Below are 24,576 nucleotides of genomic sequence, written 5' to 3'. Positions count from 1 at the left end.
CGACGTATGGCAACCCGAAATGCAGTTAAGTGCACACTTATTCTATCATTTCATCATCTTAAGTAATATAAAGCATCAATTTGTTAATTCATGTTATTACAGTATGTAGTAGGTATGTTAAATTATACCTGAAATTATTTTTCTATTTATCTGTAATTAATAAATAATAAACATCTAAATTCTAACACACACTTTCATATAAGTACATACAGTCTTTAGAAAATAATAAAGATATTTATTTGCCGAAATGCACTAAGGTTGACTGGTAGAGAATGCCTCATGGCATCAAGTTCGCCTTTTGTACATTAAGTTTTTCTTTTGAGCAATAAAGTTTAAATAAAATAAATAAATAAAGCGGGTAAGCGCAAGAAGCGGGTATTTAGGGTTCTCAAGGGTCGGCAACGCTTAAGTGGCTCCTGTGATGTCCATCCATGGGCGACGATGACCGCTTCCCATCAGGCGGCTCGTCTGCTCGTTTGCTGACTATTACATAAAAAAAATGCAACGTTGAAAACGTTAAAATAACAATAAAAGTTATCCGCCATCTCGTCACCCAATAATGAGTGCGACCAAATAATTGAGTGAAAAGTGGTATCATTACGGCATCATGTTTCTAGACAAGTGAGCGGCACAAAGGCGCTAATGAGGGGATGGGGAGGTAGAGGGGTGGGGGTGGGGCGAGGGGGTGGGGGGAAAGCTGTCAGCGGTTGATTTTTCCGCGTGTCGTGTCGTGGGCGCTGATCGATAAGTCACGTGGGCCCGCCTCTCGCTCGATAGTTAGCCGGCAAATCTCCCGCCAGTAGTTCGTACGGTTTTTTATGTGCCGTGAAATGTTTAGAACGTGTCTATTATCTTAGGTTTCGGTGTAGTTATGTAGTTTAACCTTGTTGAGTCTTTTGCTAAGGACGAATTATTTAGATAAACATAATCGAACCGAAAAACCACACAACTATAGACTGGTGTAAGGTTTACTCGGATAATTCCGAATGTCGGAAACTGTCGGATAATTCCGAAATGAGACTTTTATTATGATGGAATTAAGGGTGATTTTCATCTGAATTTCGGAATTATCCGACATTCGGTATTACCCGAACACACCTTACTACTACTTGTAGTAGTTGAGAAATACCCATATTTGTATGGTCATAGCCATACTTGTATGGCCCTGAACTTCAATAAGTAATTAATAATCAAGTATCAACGCCAATGTTCTCTTTGGTTTCGTCACAGTTATTTCTTCCAAAAATATTTAATTATTACTCCTTTATTTAAGTTTTAATTATATTTCCTTAATTAATAAAAATAATTTTCCTTCAGAACCACAAACTTAAAATAATAGTTACAACTGGAAGACATTGCAGTTAATTTTGGATCATAATTAGGTTTTACGGGACTCTTAATATGAATATACTATATAATTAAATAATAATTAATTATAAAGCTAAAATGACTGTAAATTGCAGCAGCACGCTGGTGCACACAGTTACTTTACAGTCATTTTAACTTAGTAGGGGAGAGCGAGGTGAGTTGTGACAGAGGAGAGTTGTGACATCATCAATTTTTTGGAATCTATTAACTAAAAACAAGGTCGCAATAATGCGCGTTAGTTTAGTTACGAGCTAACAAACGCACATTGTGGCGAGTTAGCTAACAGTTATTAGATTCCAAAAAATCGTCAATGTCACAACTCTCCTCTGTCACAACTCACCTCGGTCTCCCCTAGTAGTACATAGTTTAACACTTTATTGTAAGAAGATCAAAACAAAACAGGAAAAATAACATCGTCATTAGTACAAAGTCGAACGTGTCCCTTTAAGGGATCTCTTCCAGTTAACCTTACCAGTAACTATGTTTGTTACCAGTAGTACAAGGTTTAAATTGGCTGAACCTAGTATCATAATATCTTGAATAGTTTGAATGTCCTGTCTATTAGAGCCTAGTTGTATGTTTACAACTAACTATATTATCTTGTTAGATAATATATATTAATGTTACAGATCAATTATCCAAACAAGAACGGTGCCGAAATCCTGGAGGCTTGCAAACGTGCAGCCAGTACCCAAGAAGGGTAGTCGTGCTGATCCCTGCAATTACCGACCAATCGCCATTACCTCCATGCTCAGTGGCGTGCAGTGCATACAAAAAAAGGTAGGCACTAGGGTAGGCAGTCCATACAAAATGACCAAAAAAAAAGTTGCCGATTTTTATAGTTTGCGTTACATTCCTTCAAGAATGACTCTTCTAGAGCCCGATTTAAGTCTTATCTCCACTGCACGCCACTGTCCATGCTCTGTAAAGTCATGGAAAGGGTACTTAACGGCAAGCTGCTGGCATACCTCGAAGCACTGGCAGATCATTATCTGCTCAGTGACCGTCAATATGGCTTTCGCCGAGGTCGGTCTACTGGGGATCTTTTAGCGTATGTCACGCACTGCTGCGGCGAGGCCATCGAGAGGAACGGTGAAGCGCTTGCTGTTTCACTGGACATCTCGAAGGCCTTTGACAGGGTTTGGCACGCAAGTCTCCTTAGCAAGCTTCCTGCATACGGCATCCCTGCTGACTTTTGTAGCTGGCTATCTGATTTCTTGAGTGAACGGTCGATCAGAGTAGTTATTGATGGCTGCTCTTCAGACCTCATGGCCATTGACGCCGGTGTTCCTCAGGGGTCTGTTCTCTCCGCAACCCTTTTCCTGCTCCACATTAACGACATGCTGCAACCCAGCATTGTAGGTTATGCAGATGACAGTACGGTTGTTGAGAGATATTTGGCTGGTGCAGGGGACAGCAGGGAGGATATACGTTCACAGAGAGAGGCCATGGTTGAGCGAATGAACTTGACCCTTAGTCTCGTTTCCCAGTGGGGTGATGACAATCTGGTCACGTTCAATGCCTCCAAAACGCAGACGTGTCTATTTTCCGCAAAACGGAGTCCATTCGACCTGACTCCTTCTTTCCGGGGTGCATCTGTACCTACCTATTGCCGACAGCCTGGAACTCCTCGGCATGGAGCTGAGTTCAGTCCTCAGCTTCGGCAGCTTCATTGAGTCTAAAGCACAAACTGCGGCCAGAAAGCTGGGCGTCCTAAATAAGGTGAAGCGATACTTCACACCTGGACAGCTTCTAACACTTTACAAAGCTAAAGTCCGGTCGTGTATGGAGTATTGCAGCCACCTGTGGGATGGCTCAGCTAAATACCAACTCGCCGCTTTGGACTCAGTGGAGCGCAGAGCCAGGAGGATGATTGGCGACAAGAAGCTAACGGCTAAGCTTCAGTCTTTGGCCCATCGGCGGAAAGTCGCCAGCCTGTCGGTATTCTACAGGTTGCACTTCGGGGAGTGTGCCCAAGAGCTACACGAGCTTATTCCACCGTCCCCATTCTACCATCGGACTTTTAGACGCACGGCCGGTTTCCATCCTTACTTGGTAGATATTCCACCAATTCGCACGAAGCGCTTTGCTTCTACTTTCCTTATGCGCACTGCCAAGGAATGGAATTCCTTGCCGGCGTCTATATTTCCGTGTTCTTATAACCCGGCAACCTTCAAATCAAGAGTGAACAGGCACCTTCTGGGCGAGCTCGCTCCATCGTAGGCCACGTCTACGCCTCGGCTAGTCTGTGGCCATGAGTAAGCCCATTCATAAAAAAAAAAAAAAAATTTTCAGCGCCCGCACAAAACATTGCACTATTCGACGTAGATAAAATGCAATAAGTAAAAGCTGTCCTTAAAGCCTAAACTTCTAAACCATTTATTTACATGAACGAAGCGAGTCGATTGACATCCACGTAAACTCCAAACAAGTCATTTCGATATACCGGGTGTGGCCTGTAATATGAGCAAAAAATTTAACTGTAGGCTGTACTTCTCATACTGACCAAGATTTGTTCAGCGACTTTAAAAAATAACTTGTGGTTTGATTTTTAATACACTAAAGTTTATTCTAAGACGCAATGTATTGCGAATTTTGTTGTTTATAAGGCGTGACAAGCAACGTCAATCACAATGATATAGCGTGGCGATGGCGTCCATTGAAGATAATATTTAATTTGTATGAAAAATAGGGAGTCTAAATACTTCATAATTTTTAAAAGTTGTTGAACAAAAGTGTCACCGTTTGAGGAGTACAATCTATGTTTTAATTATTTGCTCGTGTTACAGGCTACACCCGGTATAATGAATTGAATATCTTTTAGTCCGGAGCGATCATTCATGGAGAGGCAGAAGTCAATGAACGCCGCTCCATTACCGCGCCCATTGACTTCGCAATTCGATACCGCGGAATTAAATCGTTGGCTTATATGCCTTTTGGGATATTTGTGGTGCGTTATTGGTTATTGGTTAAACCGTTTGGGCAAAAAAAAATGTGGCACGTTCGGTGCAATTCTTGTTGTGTCATTTAACTTTTTCATTTAGGATAGCTACTTACTTGCCTACTTAAATACATCAACTTTTATGAAGGGTTGTTCATATTCAAAGGGTGATCTCCAAATTCCAATAATAGTTTAGAGTATAATCATTTCAAATTGGAAATACGATTCTTATATTACTTAGACTAAAATATAAGTAGAATATGTAGGTATGTATCATAGTTTTAATATCTCAATTTATTAAAATTTAATACGCATTTCTTTATAGACTTTCATAATGAAAATTGCAAAATTATACTGTGCATTCCAATTATATCGCAAGTACATAGACTAGACTAGGGTGTTGCGAGTGTGTTTAGTGACTCACTGTTTCACTAAAAAAAAATATAAAAAAAACATCATGTATGAAGGATCCAAATTTTCTAAATTCGGTAGCGACTCCTAAAACGAAATTAAAAATTCTGAAATAATTCCACAGTTGTTTTTAGTGAAAGAGAACAATTTAAGGGGGTGAGACATAGAAAATTTCAATTTCGACGAAATAAGCAACACCCTAGTCTATGTACTTGCGATTTTCGTTATAATTGGAATGCACAGTATAAGCTATTTATATGTAATTCAATACTAGGTATAGTTAATATATATATTTTTAAATATTTTTTTCCTGTTTTAGGAGTGCGCACTGCAGAATCAATATTTAGAACGCCTAAAACACGCATAATAATCTTTAAAAAAATAGTGGTATTATTTTATGTTAAACTGCACATCCCTCTCCCCACCCTGACCCGTTGTCTCAAAAAAAACGAGAAAAAAAAACTAAAAAAAATTAATCTGTATGGAGGATCCAAACTTTCAAAATTCGGTAGCAACCCCTAAAACGTAATTGAAAATTCTGAAAAAAATCCACATTTGTTTTTTAGTCAAATAGAACAATTTAAGGGGGTGAGACATAGAAAATTTCAATTTCGACGAAATAAGCAACACCCTAACATGACGTATCTTAAAGTTCAAATCGGGCCTGATCCAAAGCGCGCGAATCCGTTGAAAGGTCGAATAAGAATTTGATTTGTATTGAGACAGACAGAATGTCCGGGACTTTTACCGCCGCCTGGCTTGAATACAAATTGGAGATCAGTGTTGCCAACTTGGCATAAATGATGCCAGATCTGGCATATTTTCACTCGCTTTGGCACCAAAATTCTCCATTTAGCATCTGGCATATTTTTTAGCATAATTTAGTCTAAGCCAAGTTTGCACCAACTTGGCAGCAACAATATGCGCCATCGCCTTATGTGGTTCATATTTTCATATGAATTTTGACTTTTGTGGACGGATGGACGTCAACGGACTATATAAAGTTGGTCAAGCAGATCTTGTCAGTAGAAAAAGTCGGTAAATTTGAAAAAAGTATGTGTTTTAAGTGTCTAAATTCAAGTGATATTTTAGCATTTTTTTAGCATAGGTGTTTCAAAAATCTTTGGCATAATTTTGGCATAATCTAGACATTAGTCTAGCATTTTTTCAAAATCCGAGTTGGCAACACTGTTGGGGATTGGTGTAAAGAGGCGCGTATGATTGATAATAAATGGAGAGCTAATAAAGAGGGCGGCCGACACTGACCTACATACATATCGCCGAGTGTGACGATTTAACTCGCGCCTTCATTTAATTTTATATTTTGTACTTAGGGGTGGTAACGTCTGCGGTCGACCGGCGCGATTCGGGAAATAAATTAAGAGCCAACAGGAGTGGTCATTTCTCCATACAAACGTAGTCCTCGTTTTCCTCCGTGGTTTTTGAAGCTAGAGCAATGATTTTTTCAACACAGATTAATATTGTCAATATCTGTGTCGGACCGTTTTGCTTTTTTTTTATATATTTGTTTTTTAAGGCGCTAGAGCCCTTCAAAAATGGCCAAAATGGCCTAATTAACTATGCCGCAATGAGAGGCGTGGTATTCAAAACTGATATCAATTAGCCAAAAAAGCAAAACGGTCCGACACAGATAATTTCATAATCATTTAGATTTCCAAATTTGGTTACGATTGGTTAAGTTTTGGAGGAGGAAAAAGAGGACTACGAAACCTCGATTTTTGTCATTTTTACGCAGGATTTTTCGCCTCAGCTGCAGTTGTCCCTACCGCACTAATTTTAGGGGCGGAGTCAAGTTTCTAAATACGTACACAGCCAGAAAAGTGATGGGAAATAGTCGACATTTAATGTCGATAATCTAGTGATGTAAGAAGTTATCGATAAACCGTCTTGTGTGAAAATATCTAGATCCTCCTAAGACACAAGGGGTTTTGCGTTGAGAGGGAACACATTTTTGTAGTTACATAGGTACAATCTATTTTGAACTTTTTGATTCTAATATTTCAAATTAGAAATCAAAATCAAAAATATTTTATTGCATGGTTATGGGTTTACAAAATTTTTAGGTACAGTCACGCTCCGTAATTGTCGAGCAATTTAAGGTCCTAGCTAGGGAATGCAATCTCGCACCAAAATTGGCGATTCGAGATCTCGCACAAAAAATCCGAATCGAGATTGGGTGTTTCGAGATCTCGACAGTCAGATTTTCGGGATCGAGATTAATATCTCGACGAGATCGAATTTGACAAATTAACTAAAAATGTGTTATTTTAATCAATAATCTCTAAGAATTCCATAGATATAGACATCGTAAAATCGGGCGTATCGAGATATTCCTAGGAATATAATGAAACGCCGACATTTCATGATCTGCCTAGCGAACACCAGCCATTTTGCGCAAACCTCAAGGTGTGGTATTCTGATATTCCTATAGTCTATAGGCTAATTAAACAAAAGTCGTCTCCTTCACGATTTTCGTCGACATCTCTTCTAAATACCTAAAACTGGTATGGACGTGTTCCTCTTGGTCTCCAGAATATGAATAAACCGGTTTTTATTTTATGGAGGGGGGGGGGGACGTGTCGAAAAAAGGAAGGAAAAAGTGGGCGGCCGACCAGCATTGATATTTGTTCACGTCTTTAGTCCTATGGGACCGATCGGTTCGTGTGAGATGTCGTTTGAAAGAGTATTAAACGTGCAATTATTGTTTTATAATAACCGTAGTCATGACTGTAGTCATTTACAAAATATTTAAAATATATGATTTTTTACCGTGCATGGATGGCATAAGTACTGACAAAACATGCGTCTAACTCAATAAATTATAACTTTATCGCAATTAATGTTATTATAAAATATACGAAAAATTTCATTAGCTTTCCAAAAACATAAGTTTTATTGATGTATGATATTATACATATAACAAAGTAATGATGAATTTTGTTCCGTCACGTAAATGGCGGGCGACCGACCTCAACTGATCATTATTTCTCGGGTTCTATTTTACTGATCAATTGGTGATGCATACCATTAGAAAGAATATTAAACATACTATAATTGGTTTCTAATAACCGTAGTCATAACTGTAGTCATTTACAAAATCATTGAAAATATGTATATAAATAAATAAAATAAATAAATATTATAGGACATGATTACACAAATTGACTAAGCCCCACGCTAAGCTCAAGAAGGCTTGTGTTGTGAGTACTCAGACAACGATATATATAATATATAAATATAAATACTTAAATACATAGAAAACAACCATGACTCAGGAACAAATATCTGTATCGTCATACAAATAAATGCCCTTACCAGGATTCGAACCCGGGACCATCGGCTTCATAGGCAGGGTCACTACCCACTAGGCCAGACCGGTCGTCAAATATGATTTCTCGATCAATTATTTTACAATGCGCCCGCTATGAAGCTAGGAATATCAAAGAATGCATTGCTCTGATGGATCTGCCGTCTCTTTCATAAGGAAGATCGTGATATGCCTGGGTTAATATTAGATCAGGAAATGGTGGCGTTTCATGATACGCCAAGGATTACGATTTTTCGATATGCCGCCGACATACTACTTATTTAAGGTACCTCATGTTATATTTTGAAAATAACAACAACAAATTAAATATTTAACATAAAATCAATTTTAATTTTTACTTTACTTCTATGAAATGCTATCGATGTTAAACCACTATTTACCTTTACTTAGAAACTGCGTAACAATAATAGAGCTAAAGCCGGACACATAATAGCACTGCCTGAACAACATGAATCTAAGGTCATATATTACTTAAAACAAAGTATTTCACTTTCAGTCTTGTTCGAGATCTCGAATATATTAATCGAGATCTCGACCGAGATTGCATATATCGAGATTTCCTGTCAACTAGGTTAAATTTCGAAAATACGTGCGAGATCTAGCGAGATCTCGAAATTGCGAGATCTAGATAGCATTCCCTAGTCCTAGCTGAATTGGTTGTTTCATACACTTACTCTTACTCTATAGAATGTCCAATCCTGCCTTACAAAGACGTTAATATTTATATTTGTCATGTCTATACTTCGTTTCTGAGCATTATTGAAAAAAAAAAACTTACTTGATACTAGTATTAACCACTAAGTACATAAATAGGGTAATTCGCCAGTAACAGGCCACTATTAGTAACTGGCCACGCCAAACCAAAAATGAATTCTATTCACCTATAAATAGAATTCATTTTAATATAAGGTGGCCAGTTATTGAAACCTTATACCTACTAAAATGAATTCAGTATAGAGGTGAATAGAATTCATTTTTAGTTTAGGGCGGCCAGTTACTGGCGAATTACCCTATTCGATATCGAGTTCCGTAAACGTAAGCCGGGTAAGGGGTCATCCATTAATTACATCACACGTTTAGGGGGAGGGAGGGGTCAAGAAAATGTGACATATTGTGACATGGGGGAGGGGGGAGACACAAACTTTGTGACGTCACTTTAACTTCATCAGTAACCGAAAAATTATTTAGATTATTTTATTCGCTGTACATTAAAATAACAAGTTTTTAAAACGATAATCGTTTTTATTCGTTTAATTTTCTTTCCTAAGCAGTTTTGGGTTATAAAATTACTAATATTTATATCGTCAAAAATATTTTGATAAAATATTAATAATACTTAGGTACTTACTTAATTCTATTTGGCGATTTCGTAGAAAAAATGTGACGTCACACTAGGGGGGAGGGGTTTGCCAAATGTGACCAAGTGTGACAAGGAGGGGGGAGGGGTCAAAAAACCTAGAAATTCGTGTGACGTAATTAATGGATGACCCCTAAGTAAAAAAGTTCAATCGCAATAGGGTAATTCGTCAGTGGCCACCCCAAACCAAAAATTAATTATATTCACCTATAAATAGAATTAATTTTAGTATAAAGTGGCCAGTTATTGAAGTTATTGAAACCTTATACTAAAATGAATTCTGTTTATAGGTGAATAGGATTCATTTTTAGTTTAGGGCGGCCAGTTATTAAAAGTGGCCAGTTACTGGCGAATTACCCTACTTAGTAGTAGCAGTAACAAAAAGTGGCAATGCAAATTGCAATCAGTGAGGTGCGCGCCAGCGCGAGTACGGGCGCGCCGCACGCGTCTGTGTGCGTGCATTACACATACAAATACAGTCTCTCACGCCGCGGTTACGCCCCGTCAGAGCGACGGGTATATTCAGCTTGAAATCTCAAAATTGACTTTTAGCTCAGCTCCCGTTTCGTCTTAAAGACTCACTAGATATGAAATACATACTTAGTAAAGATATGTGACGTTCCACTGCAAAAGGTACTTTATAGCGGCTGGCGCCGCGATTCGGGAAATGAATTAGAGATTCACTAGATATGAAATAGTGAAGATAATTATCTTTACTATATCGTATCTAGTTAATCTCTAATTCATTTCCCGAATCGCGCCGTACATCTGGCTTATTCCATTGTGCATATTGAATTACACAAACGGCTCTAACGCGATATAATTTCACCCGATTTTTTATTCCCGATTTTTTTAGACGTTTGTGTAATTAAATACCTATGTATACAAAACGCGAGAGTTAAAAGTGTTATATAAGTTATATTCCATTGTTGCTAAATTAATTTCAAAGTAATTATTAGTTGTATTTACATAATTTAAATTTTCTTATTTGATCTTAACCGCAGTGAGCAAAAACATGTTGGATTCTGACATAATTTACAAGGTTGTGATTATTATACTCGTGTTTAATTATTTCATTTCCGGTTGTCACTGGTCACTGGAGTGTTTTTGGTGCCAGTATACCAAAAACACTCACTAGTTTTGTTTTGTACAGTTAGATCAAGAAAAATTTGCAGAGATTTTTATAGCGCACGCAGTGCAGGTGTTATATTAAACGTAAATCCTGTAAGACATTATGACGTATAAATAACATTGACACTGAGTGTGCTGTCAAAATCTCTGCAGACTTTTCTTGGTCTAACTCTATTAAAAGTGTAAAACAAATGATCACGATATGGTTTTACGAACAATAAGACAAGGTAAAACATAAATCTGTCTATTTTCCAAATATCAAACACAAGTGAAACATACCGTGGGCGTGAGAGGCAGGTGTTGCGCCGGCAGCGCACGCGCATCTCGCCGCGCCAGCGCGCGCCGCACGCGCGCCTCTTTCGTCGCGTAAGCGCCGTAGTCTGCAATAACGTCATTAAATAAATGTATGTAAGAAATAAAAAAAAACAACGGGTTGACATTGTAACAGTTTTTCGATCTGTCGGTCACGTGACCTGTCGCGAGTTTAACATTTTTTCCTCATCACAAAAAGTGCACAGCGCTGCTAAAGAAGTTATCACTTCAAAAAAAGAAGAATTAATAATTGCGTATTCGATGTCCACTGTAAGGCGGTTAAAAGTTACCTACTAACGGCTCAAAATATAATATTAACCTAAGTCAGTTTTATATTTAAGATCCGCACCAGCTTTTGTGAATCAACTCCTATAAACTGACATGACGACAGAAAATATTTTAGATTTTATTTTGTTACCTAATGTTTGAGAAGATATGGATAACGACAATAAATGCGATTTAAAAAAAATCATACGATAACGCAGTGTCATGTTTATAAACTTTTTCTAATCATGAAAATGAGAGTACTAGACACAAGTATTTTCCATTCACCAAAATATATATGGAAATAGGTTCACAACATAGGTATCAACTTAGCCAGGCGTGGCTCACTCCGCGATTTCGTCGCTTTGCTACAGGTAGCTAAAAGTACATCCGTTCGACCCCAATTTTGGGGTTTGCCATTCGCCGCGCGTGGCGCTGTCGCCACCTAGCGGCCATATCTGTGCTGATCGCGACAGACGCGTTTTGTTAGAGAGTGAGTCTTCTGTACCTAGTACTATTATTTATTCTGTGACTTAGCTACAGGAATATGCAGCCCAAACAAATTCTTTACGAAAACACGAGGAAAGCATTTAAGGCGATATGATTCGACTCATCAACGAATCTGAGGGGGTGAGGTGCGCGGCAAACCGTGAAGCCCCGCCCGCGCGTCCCGACCCGCTCGACGAGCTCGTGAGCGCGCGCTGTGCGCGGCGGCGATAGCAAACGGGTCACAGTATAAGGATCTTATGATGGCAGTATTTTAACCATACCGTGCAAGGGTCACGTTTTTATACTTTTTATTGTATATGTATATATTTTTTGCATTACGTGTTTCTGATCATTATATTTAGAATTATTATTTTTACAGAGCCATGTGTACTTATTATTTAGTGATCGGTAACAACGTTTTAATTTAATGGCAGCGTAGTAGAATTAAAGTACCGAAAGGAAATAAACATTTTAAGGTGACGGTCAATTAAGGTAAGGTATTGTTCATATAAAGGTAAGGTATAGGTAGGTAGGTAGGTAAGGTAGGTAGGTAGGTAGGTAGGTAGGTAGGTAGGTAGGTAGGTAGGTAGGTAAGGTAGGTAGGTAGGTGGGTAGGTAGGTAGGTAGGTAGGTAGGTAGGTAGGTAGGTAGGTAGGTAGGTAGGTAAGGTAGGTAGGTAGGTAAGGTAGGTAGGTAGGTAGGTAGGTAAGGTAGGTAGGTAGGTAGGTAGGTAGGTAGGTAGGTAGGTAAGGTAGGTAGGTAGGTAGGTAGGTAGGTAGGTAGGTAAGGTAGGTAGGTAGGTAGGTAGGTAAGGTAGGTAGGTGGGTAGGTAGGTAGGTAGAACCTTAATCAATCGGGGTGAGAGATTAGCATTTTACTCTTAAATACGACAACCTGATAAGAAAACGCAAACATAATCGAAGAGTTTGTATACTACATTGTAAAACACCGGTTGAGTAGAGAGTAATTTTTTTTTATATGACAAATGGTATTCGGTTTTTGAGTATCAAGGCATACCTAAATAAAGAACACTATTCAATAAATTTCAGCAAATCGCTTGAATACATCCCGAAAAACAATACATTAAAGAAAAATAATAATAAAATCATAAGTCAAAAACTGTCACTAGTAGGATGTTGATACTCAGCAAAAATATCCTTCATTATAAGAGGTACTCACAAAAAAAAAAAAAAAAAATTTTTTTATCGGGTTTAGGGAAAACTCAGTTAAAGGTCAGATGGAGGAGCGGATGATGTAATTGAATTGATTGGCAGAGCTAGACAAAGATAAGTCTGCAACGATTTTGATTTGGTCTAACTTTTAACTTTTTTCATATTATGAGAAAGCCACATAGTGCTTTCGGTGGGGGGTGTTTAGTATTCATCCTTAATACCTACTGCTATACTGATTTACTTGAGGTAGCGAGGCTACTGGCCGGCGACACACAAGCAATGGTCTAAAAAGTAATAACTAACGGTGTCAATGTCACCAAAACAACGCGACAGAAAGGATATCTGAATTCGCAAAATATACCATAAAACAGTGCCTTGAAATAACGAGGAAGCCAGCAGCGAGCAATCCACCCGCCGAGGCCTCTGCCAGCTGCAGACCACAAAATCCCGGTAAGCCCTTCTACAATCTGGTAAAGCAGTATAGTGTAGCGAAGGAACTAACTTAAAAAACTACAGTCCACTGGCTTTACGCCACACGTACATACCGTAACGTAACAAATTATTTTCAATATTATGTTTTGTTTCTTCCAAATATCTATTAAATCATTAACTGATTGTTGTTGAAAACCTGTTCAAGGACGCCGAATTAATATCTACTATTCCACGTCCTTGAACAGGTTTAAAACCTCAATCACTTTCTTTTTCTACCAGATATGGTTCAGTCAAATTAATTTCTTCTACCTTTCTTAGCTAAACTCTAGTTCTACCTAAATTAGCCAGACTCTAAAACCAGTACAGGCAGCAGCAGAAATAGATAAGCAGAATAACATGTTCAAAATGATCGACACAGACCTTATTATCTTGACATTTCCGTGTCATCATTTTGATTACTAGGCCCCGTAGCTATTTCTGCTGCTGACTGTACAATCCAGTAAATTTTAGTGAAACTTTTATATTTTTATTCAGTCTAGCGTATGCTTTATGTTTATTTATTACTATCGACCCGCCCCGGCCTCGCGCGGGCTAACAAATCGCTTAATAATCCTATAAACTTTTGTATAGGATTTTGCTTAGTTCGTCATTCCCGCAGCTCGACTTTCGGCCTCGCCCAAAATTACTGGGGGTGGAGCATGCTTGGACATTCGAGATAAAGCTCCGGGCCTGACGACCCTCCGCGGGGTCGGCCTTCAGCCTCCTTCGGGCTCGCCTAACCTACTTGGAAATTTGAATTTGGCCTGTGTCCGCCGCCATTTTGGATTTTTCCCTTTTTTTTTCACATAGTAATCTTGGGCCTCCAAGCTCGCCGCATGCCAAATCTCAGCGCACTCGGACCAACATGAAAAAAATTAAAAAAAAAGTCACCCTGTGTGAATTTTTTTAAATGCAGTTTGTTTTGTCTTGGGGCCCTCTATGACATTTGATCGAGCACCCCCCACCCATCTCGCACCGTTTAAAAGTTGCCATACAAAATTAAAATGACCATTATTTCCGCCATCTTGGATTTTTTCCATAAAATTTTTTTCATAGGAATTTAGGGGCCTCTATCTTCCGCCATGCCAAATCTCAGCGCGCTCGGACCAACTTGAAAAAAAATAAAAAAAGTCTGCCATTTTGAAAAAAATTAAATGTATTTTGTTTTGTCTTGGGGCCCTCTATGACATTTGGTCGAGCACCCCCCACCCATCTCGCACCGTAATATGAATACTTTTTGAGATATTGGGGAAATTAAAGATCTCTACTTTTCCCCCCTTTTTTTGCTTATAACTTTTGATATTTTGTGTGTGCTACTACACGCTTCGAATACATTTTTCTAGGCATTATGACGAATCTAATGAGGTATTACACGTATTTTTAGGAGTATTATCTCTATTTTTCACCGTGTTCAGTTTCTCGAACAAGACTAATACAACCAAGCACAAGATGAACTGCCTGTAGGCACTTGGAACTCTCAATTATATTTAATTCATGTCGACCGTGGTCAAATATTAAAATTAGTGATATGTATTTAGTTATTAAATAATTGTATTGCGATATGCCTATTATGGTAATTTTTTCAATTATTTCAATTTGACATTTTATATTTATATAAATTTATGATTATGATGATGAATTTGCACGCTTGACGGGCCTGGCACGTTGCATGCGATCCAAAGCCGGGCGCCTTCGGCATCCTCATACTAAAAGCGTAACACTATACATATATTGTAACATCCCCATACTGTGTCAATCCAAATAAATAATTTCTGATTTTCAAAGGAGTCAAAGAGCACGAAGGAATATAATCATTTTGCAGATCGGACGTAGGTATATCAGTAAAGGTGAAATACTGTAAATATATCATACTTACATACTCACAATTATATTATCTAGGAATATAATATTATTTACCTACATTGAAATTGGTTGCTGACCTAGTGAAAATACTGAAATATTTTAACTGTTGATGTAGTAAAGCTAGGCGCTTTCAACCACCTCGTAAAGTATTAGATGCTTCTGTTATCAGAAAGTGTGTTTTTATAGCACTTAGTGACTTTTTCTTACGTTTCATATGCTTTGTTTTCCATTGTTTGTAAATGGTAAAATCACGTGACCGCGCGGAACACACTGACACAGGTCCGTCCTCTACAAGCGCTGCCGCGCGACTGAAGAGGGCGTAAGTGCGTTCGCGAGTGATTGCGCTTGCGGATTTAGTAGGTATTGAAACATAGAAATTATTTTAATGATGTTACCGAGAAAAAGTGATCCAAAACGTCTAGATTATCTTATTACCTATACATTTGTGTAAAAAACAAGTCAAAAAAGTTTGTATTGTAGATATCGTTTGGATTTATTGTTAAAAAAAGGCGTAACTTTGGAATTTTTTTCTATCGAGCAAAGTTTATCTAATCATGTTTTTGAGATCCAAAACGTATCTGCCAGATCCTTAAGTATAAGATATATTTTTTTCACAATTTTAAAACATTGTTTTTTATATTTCTAATGGATTCAAAAAACTGGTTCGCTTAGCTCCTACGGAAAAAGCACGCCTTAATTACACATAAAAACTGGGGACGAAAAATCCGTAATCCTTACACCTTTTTGATGTCTTCCTTGGCGCGAAATTATAATACAAATTGTTATCTGCCACGTTAAATTACGTGAAAACCTTCATCTACATATTTATTAATCGCTGACCCGAGTTTTTATAAGGGGATGGGAAGTAAACTGCCATCTAACAGGCGCCTACGAGCAAGATACATTTAACTCAAATGCTTTTTCTTGCTGATTTTTACTCCCTCTGTCACTGTAATGCTGTCATCTGATTTAAGGTGACAGTCCATTTCCAACGACAGCTGCATTACAGCCGGCCTAGCCAAGGTTACAATCGCTATCGCTTGGACAACGAAAAGCATTATGTCTCTCTATCACTCTTCCTTATTAGTGTGACAGTGACAGTTGCGTTTCGATCGCTACAGAGCGTAAGCGATTGGCATCTTGGCTACGCGGCCTGTTCATTTTACTATGGAAATTGACACTGACAGCGACGCATTCAGTACCGGAAGTGCAGCTGCGGTTAGAAATGGAATGTTAAATACCACATGGTAATACAATACATTGTGTATTTACAATACAACGGCAAATTGAAACGAAGGGGTAGATTTTAGTGCTATTGATAAGATTATAAAATACATTTTTAATTTGGCTTTAACTAACAGATTGAATTTAGTTTTTGATTTTTTTTCGAGTGGCAATGTATTGCTTAGGTACATAGGTACTTAGTTGTATCACTTGTGACTAGGGTTGCCAGATCGGAAGGCGCTATTATCGGGAAACAATATCAATTTTTCGGGATTATGGGACTTAAGTCGGGAAAAAATATATTCAAATTAAAGTACTGATTGTATTAAAAACGACGATATTTTACATTATTGGCACTACGTCCGCTCGCTCGCTCGACGACGGTTCGGAATTTGAAATTATTGTTTTATAACGTGAAGCTGTTTTTCGGGACAGTTTACACTTTGTCGGGAATCGCCGGAATCGGGAACACATGCTAAAAATCGGGAGAATCCCGCCAAATCCCGACCATCTGGCAACCCTACTTGTGACAGTTGTGACGGTGCGTTAGTACGTGCGAACGTGCATTCAATGTGCCAAAACACCGAAGATCCATCATCATCGATCGATAATCAAAATCAATGGACGGATTTTAACTAAATTAAACTTATTTTAAAATTTCTGTCATCTTCCTATGACAACAAATTTCCCCATACATACTATTTGCATGAACCAACTTGCAATAAGTTATATGTATGTAGTGTAAGAAGTGACCGATATACTTAATTCACCCATATCGAAACTAGTCGAGTAGTGGGAGCAGTAAATTGGCCGTAGCCAGGTCGATAATTAAGTGGAGCATTGTTTTCCAGCACCGCAAACATTAAGGCGGTATATTTCACGTAGCTTGTATACGAAGTTCGCAGCGAATCGCGACACGGGTGGTAGCCGCCCGGTCAATACGTAGAGTGGCTGTGCAGGCGATCAATCGTCGAGAGGGGTTAGAGGGGTAAAAGGGGGGGCATCGACCACCTGTAGCGCGTCCCCCCCGCTAACTCGCCCTCCTACATCGACACGTGACGTGGTCGCCGAGAAATCCGCCCAAACGTAAACATTAAATTCAAACTTCATTCTTAGTACAGAATGCCGTTGACGTTAGCACGCGCTCGGATGCCTATGTCTCGTATTAGTAAACAAATTGAGCGTGTACTAACAGTCTGACTCTCGGGATGCGTTTATGGGCATACCGAATGACAGCGACATTGTAATTTGTTAGTACTAGCAACAAGTGGAGAATTGTATGAATAATATAACGTGTTCTATTTAAAAAGTCACTTACTACCTATTGGGTCAGAGTTAAAATAGTTGTCATATTTTTGTATCGTAACCGGCGGAAGGTCAAGAAAAACGAAAGAACATAGCGGAGTAGTTTCATTGTAAGGTTTCCTTTCAATTAGATACCAATAGCTATGCGTGCAGTAGGTATTTTCTCAATTTTTGTGAGTGAAACTATACAGAGAGATCAAATAACCTGCATAATGTCTAATATAGATTATTCTGTTTAAAGTTACAAACGAAAGCCTTAGTTTTGTTTTGTTTTCTTGTCTAGCCTTAGGTTAGGTACACAAAAAAGTAATTTTACGTATCGGCGGAAAATGCTTAGGTATTCCTAATTTTCTAAAATCCAAAATAAGGTGTCAATAAAAACTCACCCTGACCAATAATTGGTCGCATCAAATTCCTCACTGTCAGATTTTATTACCATACCATAGCGCGATCAAAGGTGTAAAAAAACTACATTAGACCTACGAAAAAAAGTCTTTCGGGTAACTGGCGCCCATCAACCTGTATGTATACGCCATACTGAAAACATCATCACTTTAATCTTATAGGTATGATTTATATACCTACGGTTATTAGGATGATATTTATGATGACGAGTTGTATTATGTTATAGATTTTTTTTATCTCATTAAAATTACGTTTATTTTTGTAGGTAAGTACTTAATAAAAACTGGGCAAGTGCGAGTCGGACTCGCGCACGAAGGGTTCCGTACCACAATGCAAAAAAAAAACAAAAAAAGAAAAAAAAAACGGTCACCCATCCAAGTACTGACCCCTCCCGACGTTGCTTAACTTTGGTCAAAAATCACGTTTGTTGTATGGGAGCCCCATTTAAATCTTTATTTTATTCTGTTTTTAGTATTTGTTGTTCTAGCGGCAACAGAAATACATCATCTGTGAAAATTTCAACTGTCTAGCTATCACGGTTCGTGAGATACAGCCTGGTGACAGACGGACGGACGGACGGACGGACGGACGGACAGCGAAGTCTTAGTAATAGGGTCCCGTTTTACCCTTTGGGTACGGAACCCTAAAAATGTGCATTTTTAATTGCACAAACGTCGAAGGAAGCTTAGAAAATGAATTGTTACATATTTTGTATGACTTACAGCGTTTTCACACTGTCTGATCCTATACTGGATGTCGGATACGACTGGGCGTTTTTAGAATTAGAGTCCGTCACGTAATGGAATTCCACACACCAAAAAAAAATTTTTTTTTACTAAAAATGGGTTGAATTAAATCTACTATTAATATATTTTATGAAAATGTTACTTTCTTTCTATATACATTATTTATATTCTTAATAAATCACTTTAAACTGAATGACAGCCAATGTGACGATCCATTACGTTACAAATTTTAGGCAGGTTTTAAGTGAAGATCGGAGTGTTTTAAGTGAACCAGTTTTTATTTATTGAAATACAAAACAATATTAATTTTCTAAAAACGAATAACAACTGCAATACTAAGTATTACAATAAAGTTATTTAAAGAAGTCTTTCCAATACGTCACATTTTTCGTTTTAATTGTTGCTTTGCAATCATTTTTTTATAAAAAACGTAAGGTAAAGGTATTATAAAAAGTTGTTTTTAATAATTATCATATATTATTCTTGCAAATGAGATCGAAATCAGTATCAATTATCCTAATAATTAATATAAATTCTAATAAAATCAATCACAGCCACAGTAGGACAAAGTGACGTTATGGACCATAATATCGCGTTTAGGAACTACATGACGGGTTTACATGTGCGGATAAATAGCTACTTTTTTAATACCTACTTAATGTTGTACTAAATTAAATAATTTAGTAATTAATACCTATTATTATAGTTTAACTTAACAGATTTTAAAATTTCCTGCAGTAATTATGCTTTCGACTGCAGCAGTATTGCAGCACGAAAATACTGCCGACTGCAATACTGCTACAAAATCAAAATACTTAGATGTTGCTGCCCAGTTTTTTGACATTTACAGTCAGCAGTATTGTCGTACTGCAATACTGCTGCAGTCGAAAGCATAACCTGCGCCTGCCAGCGTTTCTTAGGTCCAGCCGCCACTGGTGCTAAGTAATTACTAGTAGGTCGAGTAGTTAGAAGAATATAGCTAGAATAAAATTATTTGTCTTTTTAATATCACTCTACCTACTATATTTTGGCAACTTAAAATGACGGCATGTAAACCGTGCATTTTCATTCCATACGTCACGTTTTTTTGTTCCACTAATACATCACGTAACGTTTTGGATGTGACGTAGGCATGCCGGTTGGTTAATAAAGCGAAATAGCGGTCTGATCGTTTGAATTTTCTTAATTATAATTATTTGATATCATACTACACATAATAATCTAACGTAATTCATAAATATTTAGTCAATAATTGGCTCCTTATCTTCAGTTTAATTGAGTTCGTTGTGGAAAACAAATTTCTGCACATCGTGACGCACAACCTACACTAGCTTTTTTCGAGCCCAATTGCCTTGTAAAACCTAAACACCGGGTAATTATAGGATTATAATGTTACGATCATCTAAAAATCCGTATGATATTAGTAGATTTTTGCTACTAAGTTGGTAAAAACTCCGTGACGTTGGTGGAAATTTCCACTACGTCGATATTGAAGGACAACAATAAATTAAACTTTAATGCATATTTTTACTTTAGGTGCTAAAAAATAAGGTTTTTAATAGATTTTGGCTGGTACGTTCTTATCACACAACAACCAGGTTCAGGCCTAGAAGGAGGCAGATATATAATATTTGGATCCAAAGTATGCAAAGTGTGCATGGGACACTCAAAAATCATCTCCCTTTCTTCAGTTTTTGTACATTTTCTTTACTTGAAAGTACCATTAAATCAGTTTTTTTACCATAAAAACTCAGATAATAAATCACTTTACAATTTTTGTATACATGTAGTACACTTTAAAACAGTATTTGACAGTAAAAAAGTATACCAAAGTCGTAGGACAGTGATATTTTACCCAAATATTTTTTTCCGAAAACGCCCGACTACAAATAAGCAAAAAGTAAAAAAGTGTCTTTCTTTATTTTTTATCATCATCATCATTTCAGCCTATATATACGTCCCACTGCTGAGCACAGGCCTCCTCTCATGCGCGAGAGGGCTTGGGCTATATAGTCCCCACGCTAGCCCACTGCGGATTGGGGACTTCACATACACCTTTGAATTTCTTCGCAGATGTATGCAGGTTTCCTCACGATGTTTTCCTTCACCGAAAAGCTAGCGGTAAATATCAAATGATATTTCGTACATAAGTTCCGAAAAACTCATTTTAAATTTTTTATACATTTAATTATTGTTTGTTGTTTTAAAAAAAACGTTAATACAAAAATGAAAAGACTTGATGCCGTTTTCTGTCAGCTAATTTATCTTCAAAGATCACCGGACCGGACAGTGTAAAACGCTCTTAAACCATATGGTTTTCAAATGTCACACTAAGTAGGTACTGTTTACACAGACAGGAGTCTCGTAGGTCGTAGGAAGGTAGGTCGTAGGTAGGTCTTAGGTAGGTGGTCGTAGGTTTCACTGATTGTTTTTAAAGTTCAATTTGTGTCTAGCTCTCTACTTAGTTAGTTCCTTGCCTGAAGGTCGCCTTAGTAAAGTAACTCCTAGCAACGCGAGAACGTTATCTAGATTAGCCTCGACTTGTGACAAGGATACATTTCAAGGATAGCCGTATGCGTTCTACACATTAGGTATTCTTCTCTTTACAGCTATTAGAATAATGGCTTTGTTGCAAGAATTCTTCGTGCATAGATCAAAATTATGCTTATAAATTATTTACAGAGGTACATACCACATGCCCATAATTATAGTTCATTAATTAATTACCTTATAATTAATACATAATTTTTGAATACCTACTTACACTTAGGTTACCTATGGGACAAGCTTGCTCAGAGGACCCAAGGTATTATGACGCTGTTATGGTGGAATTAAAACTGGAAATTTATTTAGGTAAGCTGAAAGATATCTTGAATAGGTACGCAGTGTCCCGTTACCCTACCGAAAAGAAAAAAATACTTACATGGTAAGGTATGATGTGGTAACTTACTTATAGGGTTGTTAAATTGTTATGATATTTAAAATTGAAGTGTAATGTTTAATACAATAAATGTTGTGTAATTTTTTACTAAAACTACTGTTCTTATTACGAGTATAATGACAATTAGTGACAGTGCAACCTTTAATGAAAGTTGCGATGTCACCAATGCGCTGCATTATTTTGCTGATAGGAGCGGGCAATGTCGCTATGCCAATAGATAATGTCGAATTTCTCCATGTTAATATTATGTGTTATTGTGTATAGTGGTAACTACTGCATGACCACTAAACATTATATAGGTACATAAACTATCACCTTGATATTAAAAGGTACTTAGTGAAATATTTTCATATTTTAAGTGTGATGTATGGGGTTACGTCATATCAGAATACCGAAAATCGATTTACCTAATGTTGAATTACCTATGCTCGTTTCACCTATTTATTTAAATACCTAATGATCAATTAACCTAAGCTCATAACACCTAATGAACGAATTACCTATTGCACGTTTCACTTACAATTGGTTTACCTAAGCTCAGAATACCTATGGTTGATTTACCGTTAAGTTGAAACACCTAATGCTCGAAATACCTAAAACCGATTTACCTAATATACGAAATACTAACGCTAAATAATACACGAAACACCTAATGTTGATATGCCTAATGCATGAATTCCCTAAAGCTGATATACCTATTGCTCGAAACATCTAAGGCTGATATACCTAATGCAAGAATTACCTAAAGTCGGTATACCTTATGTACAAGTAAATTGCACATATTGTTCATTTGCCCCATCAGCATTTAGTTTTATATAAAAGTATCGTAATTAGTCAATAAGTACCTATTCATTCAAAACATATTCACGTTCGCTATTCTATAAGTGTGCACACCTATCAAGTTATAATAAATCAAGTTTATCTCAAGAAGTCGTCTTTCGTGTTCCAAATTACTATCAAGATATTCATCAAGTAAATGTTAGAGTTAGCAAGGACTCTAACACCTAATGATCGAATTACCTACAGTTAATATACCTAATGGACGATAACCTTATGAACGATGTACGTAAAGTTGATTTACCTAATGGACGAAATACCTAAAACTGTGAAACGAACGAAATGCCTAAAGTTGATATACCTCCCAAACAACATACCTAATGCACGGAATACCTAAATTCGATATACCTAGCACGAAATTCAGCCATAGGTGCTTCGTGCATTAGGTATAATAGCTTTAGGTGAAACGTGCATTCGGTATATCGGCTTTAGGTAAAACATGCATTAGGTAAAACGTGAATTAGTTATATCGTGCATTAGGCGTTTCGTCCATTAGGTAATTTGAACTTAGATAATATAAACTTAGGTCAGTCAATGTTTAGGTAAAATGATCGATAGCTAATTTAAAAATAGGTTAATCAAGCATAGGTGATTCAACATTAGGTAAATCAGGTTTCGATATTCTGATATCTAACATTTATGGACTTACTTAATACCTACTTAAGGTCTGGTACCTAAATACCTACATACCTACCTAATAGTAATTTGAAAAAATCCTTCGTTATCTTACAGACACGGTAATAGTATTGCCGGCCGGAACTCTAATCAACATAATGTTGCTAAATGTTATAGCTATGATACCAACCCATTGGTGAGACATGATCATTATGGTGTGCGTGGTGCGGGTAGTCGTAGCGGTAGTAGCGTGCGTAGGGGTCATGATGCGCGTGCGCGTAGTAGCCGTGCGCGTACGGCGCGTACAGCGGCGCGTACGGCGCGTAGCCCTCCCAGCCGGGCGGGGCGTACCCCCCGCCCGCGCGGTACTCGTAGTTGCAGCAGTCCATCCTACGCGCCGCCCGGCGCGCGCGCACCCCGCGCCGACCATGCTCGCCGCCGCGCACACCACATCACTCGCACCACCACCGAACTACCGACCACGTAGCGTAGATCTTAGATCCTACGCCATAACAACGCACTCTCAAACATCGTCCCGACGTTGCTAGGATACTATCCAGTGAAAGTTTTTCTCTTTACGATGCCAAATCAAGTTATTTTTATATAGTTGGAAAAGTCAGTCGCTTAGCGATCGAGCGTAGTTCCGCGGCGGCTGGCGGGCGCGGTGCGACGTTAGTTAGCGGAAAGAGGTCGTTCGAGTTTGCCGGCGACGGGCGACGAGAGATTCGGTGGACGAGGGCGGAGGGGGCAGGGTGCGGGCCGAGGGAGGGGCGACGCCCGCTCGCCGGCGGCTCGGCGCAGCGCGGCGCTCGACGGACGCCGACTGAAGGCGCTGCGGAATCGATATGCCGCCGCCACCCGCCCGCCGCGCCTCGACCGCGCGCCCACACTACCTGCCTGCGCCCGTATTGCGCGCGAACTTTGTCTTCCCAACGGAATTTTATATTTAGAATCACGTTGAAACAATTGATCAATACTTTGCACTATTAATTAGTATACACTTTCTCTAATCACGCTAAACTTAAACTTGGTTTCATGTTTCAAGCACATTTCGCAAACATTGCGCAATAGCATGCGAATGCTAAGAACTTGTTTTTTTGTTTCAAATATTCAACGACGGCAGTTCAGCAATTGCGTTAAGAGAATTGACAGTTAGAGGCGGTAAGCTTGGTACCTATGTTTTACCTGTTGCTCGGACATTCTGAGCTCTGTAGAGTACTCGTAGTGTGTAATTTTATTGAATCCTTCGACACAGCGGTGACCCAAATCGCCGCGACTCGTGACGTTCGCGCGCGACCGTCCTTAGCCTGAAAAGTGTAGCAAACTTTTATTTATTGCCGAGTCACATGCATTTATTGGCAGGAAACTATTAACT

At 38.2% G+C, this 24,576-nt stretch overlaps 1 protein-coding gene across 1 annotated transcript in view; it reads right to left on the bottom strand.

The window, feature by feature from the left end:
- LOC134666035 (uncharacterized) overlaps window positions 1–24,367 on the bottom strand; it is a 40,210-nt gene extending 15,843 nt beyond the window's left edge. The window contains exons 1-2 of the mRNA XM_063523141.1: window positions 23,392–24,367; window positions 10,837–10,937 (exon numbers count right to left, since the gene is read on the bottom strand). Coding sequence (XP_063379211.1) covers window positions 10,837–10,937; window positions 23,392–23,590 — 300 coding nt within the window. The 5' untranslated portion in view covers window positions 23,591–24,367. The remainder of the gene's footprint in view (window positions 1–10,836; window positions 10,938–23,391) is intronic.
- Between the last annotated feature and the right edge of the window lie 209 nt (window positions 24,368–24,576).

This window comes from Cydia fagiglandana, chromosome 7 (genome assembly GCF_963556715.1).
Source record: "Cydia fagiglandana chromosome 7, ilCydFagi1.1, whole genome shotgun sequence".
NCBI lineage: Eukaryota > Metazoa > Arthropoda > Insecta > Lepidoptera > Tortricidae > Cydia > Cydia fagiglandana.
Note: the sequence above shows the minus strand (reverse complement) of the source record. Positions and strands in the feature narration are given on the sequence as shown.